The sequence below is a fragment of the Poecilia latipinna genome, unplaced genomic scaffold (assembly GCF_001443285.1).
Source record: "Poecilia latipinna isolate Pla-1442-1.1 unplaced genomic scaffold, P_latipinna-1.0 Scaffold331, whole genome shotgun sequence".
Lineage (NCBI taxonomy): Eukaryota > Metazoa > Chordata > Actinopteri > Cyprinodontiformes > Poeciliidae > Poecilia > Poecilia latipinna.
This window is the reverse complement of record NW_015112947.1, coordinates 143,189-150,673: the sequence shown is the minus strand read 5'-3', so window position 1 is coordinate 150,673 and position 7,485 is coordinate 143,189. Positions and strand designations below refer to the sequence as shown.

Sequence of the window (7,485 nt, the reverse complement as noted above, 5' to 3'; positions counted from 1 at the left end):
GTTCCACAGTGGCAGAAATTACCTGTGTATGCATGTGTGCCCCCCGGGTTCTCCGGCTTCCCCCATTCATTATATATATATATATATATATATATATATATATATATATATATATATATATATATATATCTCCCCCCCCGCGGGGGGTCTCTGTCTCTCTCAGAAGGAACAGCATGATAGTAAATAAACACTTTATTTTAGAGTTGATTCATTAATAATTGTTAGATGGAGATCCTATTAAACGTGAATTAGTCGTAAACCAAGATAAGGTTTAATGAAACTGTCTTAGAGAAACAGATATGTTTCAAATATGAATCTTTTTTCTCCAAAAACTTTTATTTGTTCACCAGATTTTCCACTGTGAAACCTAAAACAGAGCAGAGTTATAACTCCTCCCACATATCAGGCACTAAAACCTATAATTATCAGCACTAAAACAAGAACTTAAACTGATTCTGTCACAGCGACCAAAATACAGTTATTTTAAAGTGACATGACTGAGTTATAATGCTGGAGACAAATTTAAAAATTAATGAGTTAGAAACATTTTTCACTGAATGAAAATTACTAATAATGTCTCCAGAACGTCCTGGTGAAGGTTCCTGTTGTGGAAACATGAATTATTGGTCAATATTTATTTTATTTTATGAACTTTGATCGTTTTGGGTGCTTAAATTTCCCCATACATAAAGGTCAATCAATTGAAATAATTAGTATTAGAAGCCTTATTTTTAGATGAGCTTATTACTGTTATATGAATTAATATGAACTAGGAATTTGCTAATATTATTGCAGGTAATAAATAATAATTAATAAATTGCTCTATTTTTTATTTGGGAGGAAAATTAATAGGATATTTTGCCTATAGTTTGGAGTACATTTTTGTTTTATTCTTACTTTTGAATATATTTATCGTGTTCTTATTGTTGACTTGCTTCTTTTTATTAAATTGTTTTAATTCAATAAACAATGTCAGTTGTTTTTATGTGCTACAGTGAATAGTTTTTTATTATTACAGGAGGAAAAATGAAAAAGTTGAAGTTTATCAAATAAAAATACATAAAACTAATCTAATTTCTAGTTAATTTTCTTCCCAAATGAAAAATAGCTAAGCTGGTGTTAAGTATAGCTGATTTATTGATTATTATTAATCACTTATAACAATATAAGCAAAGTCTTTAGTTTATAGTAATACATATTTATCACCTTGGTTCCTTTTTAGTTTTTTTCTGCTCACATTAAGCCACGTTCAGACGTCTGCTGGCTGCATTTCTGCAGAGTCTGATGTCTAAAAATCAGCAGCTGTGCATAAGTAAACAAGCACAAAGTCTCTGTAACTCTGAGTTATGAAACGCCGCCTGGCTGATAAACAAAGGCTCAGCCTGTTTAATCTGCGTTAGTTTGCTGAGTGCAGCTTGGTTTGGCATCACTGCATTCAATAAAGCCAATAAAAACATGCAGCTTTTCCAAAAAATATGTTTCACTGCAGATAACTAATGTTTGCACAACAAAACTCCTTTATTTTCCTGTATTTGCAGGTTTTTTGAGTACATCTACCTGTACCAGAGCAAGGTGATGTTCCAGATCGACCAGAAGACCAAAGAGTGCTCTAAGGTGGCTCTGACCGAGGCCTGGGATCCCTTCGACATCCCGAAAAACTCCACCTTTGAGGATCAGTACTTCATCGGAGGCCCCGGGGACAACGTGGAGGCGCAGGAGTGGTCGGACAGGAAGCCGGCTCGTCAGCGTGAGAACGCCGCGCCACGATTAGAAAACATGAAGGCTGAGCGAAATCTGGGAAAATGAACTAAATGCTGAGTCACTGTAGCTGGTCAGAACCAGCTGCTTCTCAGACGGCTCCAAACTGAGCTAAAACAAATCAGCACATAATAACACAGATAATACATAACAGTTCAAATGTGCACTGCAAAAACACAAAATCTTACCAAGTATTTTTGGTCAAGTTTCTAGTGCAAATCTCTTAGAACAGTTTAAAAAAGACAAAACTAACTTATAAGTAACATTTCAGCAAGATGTAGGAGTTTAAGTCAATAATTCCTTAATATTGGTGAAAAAGTACCAGTTCCTTTGGCAGATAAATTCACTTATGAGAAAAATGTCCTGTTAAAATTAACTAGAACTTTTTGATAAAAACGAAGGAATTATTGTCTTAAAACAAGCTCATACATCTTTCTTAAAAGTTACTTGTGAGTTAGTTTTGTCTTATTTCAAGTGTACTAAGATATTTACACTAGAAACTAAACTAAAAATACTTGGTAGCATTTTTTGTTTTTGCTGTTCCCAGCATGTTTGTGTAGCATTTTGCTCTTTAGCCTGCATTTTATCAGTCCACCAGCAGAGGGCGACATTTGCAGATGGAACCTGATCTGGAAACTCAGGCTGAATTTTCTATTGTAGATCCTGTTTAAACAGGTACAGACTAAACTCTCCCTCATCTCCTGGTCTTCGTACCTTCTGCTCATGTTCCTCCAGATGAGACCTGGGTTGGCGTTTACACCCTGAAGGATTGCTACCCGGTGCAGGAGACCTACACCAAGAACAGCACCGTCACCACCTCCACCCGCTTCCTCAGCCTGCAGCTGGGCATCAGCGACCCCAAAGTCTTCACCCCGCCCTCCACCTGCCAGTCGTCTCGGCCTGAGAGGATGGCCGAGTTCCACTGCTGAGGCCTTCACCGATAACTAACAGCTTTTTCAGTCTGCAGCTGCTTCCTGGTACAATAATAAACACCAAGAGAACAAAAACACACATAGCTGCTGTAGAAACGGTCACTAAAAATGGCAATACTACAAGATCTCCTGTTGAAACTTTATTAATTTAGATCCGAATGAATCACTGAAATCACTGCTGTGGGACAATGATGCCTAAATAAACACTGGGTTATTGCTGCTTTTCAGAGTGAAGGAAACTACTGATTTCATTCTTAATGATTTTAATATGTGATGCCCATATAATAAAAAAAACATTGTTAATGAAAAGTGAGTTTTCAGATAATTTTCTTGTACATTATTTTGAAAATACTCGAGTGGTCCCAGAATGGAGTCAGCCATCTTTATGAGAAGGCCTTGACTGCCTTCCAGAACGAGCTGTGCCCAGAGGTCTGTTGGAAACCTTTAATAGACTCCAGCGGTGATGGAGCCATTAAAGGCTAAATTATAGTTGTGCTTTTGAAAGTTGTCAGACGACAACTGAAGAAGCAGTGTAGCTTTTCTAATTTATGCAGGGGGGACACCCTGGACACATCGCCAGTCCACTTTACAGATACTTTGTCCTTTATTCGCTGAAAATGAGCCCTCATAGAGGACCTGCTCTGCAGATACACCTTCCAAACCATCCAGATTTAGCGAAAGGTGGTGTGCAAGATCTGCAGTAAGTTAGAAAAAGGAGGAAATGGGCAGCAACAGCACGTGAGTGTAACGGACCTGGTGCCTGTCGGTTCAGTTCAATGCAGGGGATCCATCCCCACCACTGGGCACTGAACCAACAGGCACCAACCAGTAGCTGCAGGTGGCTGTTGTGGATACTAAACCCTGGGATGAATTCTGTGCATCTATTGATAAAAACTTCCTGATGGCATCAAGGAAGTTGATTTATTACCTCACAAGCAGGAAACAGGACATGCTGCTGTTTATCCCTTCCATTTTCCAAGAGAAGTGTGGATGCCACCAAAACTACTCAGTATTACTGGATGAGGTTATAAGAAAGTTCAAACAAATGTTTCTCATGTTAATAAATGACTGGCAGCTGATGACGTGTGTGGGAAACGAAGCTTTAAATAAAAACCAGGACATCAAATTCCCTAAATGAATGGGATGTTTTTAATGGTTCTTCTTTCTCTGAAACACAGTGGGTACTCTTAAATCATATTTTCCTCTTTCTCTCCAAGTCAGATGTGCAAATGAGAGTCATTAACATACTGTGGCATTTATGAGCTGGAAAGGTTCATTCACTTTGCACAGTCAAATAATTTGTAAATAGGAACCAAAACTTCTGCAAATACTAGCTCAGTGTTGAGGAAGAGGCACAGAGTCACCATCAGTTGGAGCAGAAATGGAGCAAAAAGGAGCTCAGATGAACCAGGACCCTTTCTCCTGTTCAATCTGTCTGGATCTACCGAAGGATCCGGTGACGATTCCCTGTGGACACAGCTACTGTATGAACTGCATTACAACCCACTGGGATGAAGAGGAAAAAAGCAACCGCTGCCCTCAGTGTGAGCAGACCTTCTCACCAAGGCCTGTCCTGGAGAAAAACACCATGCTAGCAGCTTTAGTAGAGCAGCTGAAGAAAACTGGACTCCAAGCTGCTCCTGCTGATCACCGCTATGCTGGACCTGAAGATGTGGCCTGTGATTTCTGTACTGGAAGAAAACTGAAAGCCATCAAGTCCTGTTTAGTCTGTTTGGTCTCTTACTGTGAGAAACACCTGCAGCCTCATTATGAAGTGGCTCCTTTAAAGAAACACAGGCTGGTGGAGCCGTCCAAGAACCTCCAGGAGAACATCTGCTCTGTGGATGAACATAAAGGCCATGACACAGTGTCAGCTGCAGCAGAAAGGACTGAGAGGCAGAGAGAGCTGGAGGAGAGACGAGGAAACATCCAGCAGAGAATCCAGGACAGAGAGAAAGATGTGAAGCTGCTTCAACAGGAGGTGGAGGCCATCAATCACTCTGCTGATAAAACAGTGGAGGACAGTGAGAAGATCTTCACTGAGCTGATCCGTCTCCTCCAGAAAAGAAGCTCTGATGTGAAGCAGCAGATCAGATCCCAGCAGGAAACTGAAGTGAGTCGAGTCAAAGATGTTCAGGAGAAGCTGGAGCAGGAGATCACTGAGCTGAAGAGGAAAGACGCTGAGCTGGAGCAGCTCTCACACACAGAGGATCACAACCAGTTTCTCCTCAACTACCCCTCACTGCCAGCACTCAGTGAGTCGACACACTCATCCAGCATCAACATCCGTCCTCTGAGACACTTTGAGGACGTGACAGCAGCTGTGTCAGAGCTCATAGATGAACTACAGGACGTCTTGAGAGACTCATGGACAAACATCTCACTGAAAATCACCAAGGTGGATGTTCTACTGTCAGAACCAGAACCAAAGACCAGAGCTGAATTCCTAAAATATTCATGTGAAATCACTCTGGATCCAAACACGGCTCACAGTTATCTAAAGTTATCAGAGGGGAACAGGAAGGTTACAGCTTTGGATCAGCCTCAGTCTTATCCCAGTCACCCAGACAGATTCACTTCATGGTGGCAGGTCCTGAGCAGAGAGAGTCTGACTGGACGCCGTTACTGGGAGGTGGAGTGGAGAGGAAGAGGGGCTTATATAGCCGCTGCCTGCAAGAATATCAGCAGAGCAGGAAATGAATGTGGATTTGGTCGAAATGACAAATCCTGGGCTTTAGATTGTCACCAAAATAGTTTCACGTTTTGGTTCAACAACACTGCGACCTCCATCTCAGTTCCTCAGTCCTCCAGAGTCGGAGTGTACCTGGATCATGAAGCAGGTATTCTGTCCTTCCACAGCATCTCTGAATCCATGACTCTCCTCCACAGAGTCCAGACCTCATTCACTGAGCCGCTACATGCTGGAGTTTGGCTTTACATCTGTGGAAGCTCTGCAGAGTTCAGTAAGCTTTAATACATCTGCTTACTTTACCAGTTCCTGGGTGTAACTAGCACTAATATATATATTGGAATATTGTTTTCACTTAAGCTTCCTTTCTTTATTTTTAGCTCATGTAGATGACAGAATATACCACTTCTAATGCTTTAGCAAATACAATAATCAAGTAAACTGTAATGGGATCAATGGGATCTACTGTTTGTAAAACAGACTGATCATTTTATTCATGTGTAGATATTTCTTCTTTATTGCTCTTTTGTTGTGGGTTGAATCAACTAAATGTTTTGCAAAAATGTACCATACCAGCAGAAAGACTTGGCTACATTGCTCAATAAAGAGAGAAAAAGGCTTTTATTTGGTTTGTCATTTATTTCTGAGCTCGTTTAGTGGCAGCCTGCAGGTGTTGGATGATGTGGAAACAAAGCGCCACAGTTTAGGAGGAAGCAACACGCAAATCTACATCTGTTCACTTCCCACTGAGAAAAAGGAGAACAGTCTCAGGTTTGTTCCCATCCAGCTGCCAGGATGATAAACGGTCATCTGTCCTTTTGACCCTCAGTAGTGACAACTTATTTTGACATTTTTCATATCTTAGTCTCAATATGTGGGAGAAAAGGTGGAGTCATTTTCAGCTCAAAGCCTGTAAGCTGGATTTTTCCAGCTCTGGTTTGTAATAGTTTAAATCAGTGAGACAAAGAGTAAACACTGCCAGCTTTAACATGTTTTCATCCAAATCCCAGTTTAACTTGGGGTTGTGTTGTAGAGATGGTTTGTCATTATTATGATGTCAAACTGAGACACAACGAGTCTTAAAGCCTCTGAATGTTTTTTCTGCGCCTCGTTGGGTTTGTTAGGGCGGGTTGAGCTTAGAAAACCCAATCAGCGCCTCCTAATTTTATTCTTTATGTTTGAACAGAAAGCAGAAGATGGGATGTTTCCTAAAATATTTTATGGTTCACTAAACTGTAAAAGGGTTTTCCTGGGAAAATTTGACTCTGTTGGATATTTGTGAATTGAGGTAAAAGGTCATAAGCTCTGACACTAACTTTAAAAGTATGAGGCAATTTTTTTCAATGACTTTAGTGAGCTTTTATCTGTTTTATGCATTGATTACAGTTTAATAACTGTAAGAGACAATCCCCAAGACGGCCAAAAAGAAACATTTCAAACCTTTCGTTTGACCCAACATGCAACAATCAGCAGCTTGATCTTCAGATTTCTGGTTGTGTTCAGCTGTTGACTGAAGTCATTTTTCAGAGATTCATGTCTGTGTTTAGCTTTATTATTAACATGAATGGTTAGATTCTCAGCTATTGGGTGGTCATAAAGAATTGCCAGTATGTTTTCTGTTTTATTGGGGAAACAAGTTACCTCAACATTCACCTCAAGCCCATCAGTCTTCATTTCTTCATTTCTGTGGTCCTCTGTGGTGAATGCAGTCAGAAAGTAAAGCAAACCTAATGTTTTACTGGAATAAACATTTTATTTATTTAAAGGCTTTTTACACATTTCTCCATATCTGCAGATGGGCTTGTGTGTGAATGTGCATTTTAATACTTCCTTCTTTATTTTATAGCATCTATTCATGAAACAAACAAACAAACAAACAAACAAACAGGTTTTTAAGGCAAAACATTGACATTTAGTTTCTGTTAATAAATTAAATCTTTTGAAACAGAGAAAAAGTCTCAGTAGGTAAAGATTACATGTCTGCACACATTAAAATATGCCAAGCTGTAGTGTTACTGTCCAGAGAAACAGTCCAGTGTGAAACATTTGTAAAGACGTAGAGAAAAGAACAAGATGATTTGACAGTCAAATGACCCAACATAGCTG

General features: G+C 39.8%; 2 protein-coding genes across 2 annotated transcripts in view; both read left to right on the top strand.

Moving 5' to 3' along the window:
- epdr1 (ependymin related 1) overlaps positions 1–2,995 on the top strand; it is an 8,420-nt gene extending 5,425 nt beyond the window's left edge. Inside the window, exons 2-3 of the mRNA XM_015035329.1 lie at positions 1,539–1,747; positions 2,494–2,995. Coding sequence (XP_014890815.1) covers positions 1,539–1,747; positions 2,494–2,687 — 403 coding nt within the window. The 3' untranslated portion in view covers positions 2,688–2,995. The remainder of the gene's footprint in view (positions 1–1,538; positions 1,748–2,493) is intronic.
- An 898-nt stretch (positions 2,996–3,893) lies between these two features.
- LOC106949206 (tripartite motif-containing protein 16-like) lies at positions 3,894–5,998 on the top strand. Its single transcript, XM_015035328.1, has one exon. The coding sequence runs from the start codon at positions 4,072–4,074 to the stop codon at positions 5,662–5,664; it is 1,593 nt and encodes a 530-aa protein (XP_014890814.1). The 5' UTR covers positions 3,894–4,071; the 3' UTR covers positions 5,665–5,998.
- The last annotated feature ends 1,487 nt before the right edge of the window (positions 5,999–7,485 follow it).

Excerpts from the sequence above, each read along its gene's own strand:
- LOC106949206 (XM_015035328.1), top strand. The coding sequence starts at position 4,072 with ATGGAGCAAAAAGGAGCTCAGATGAACCAGGACCCTTTCTCCTGTTCA.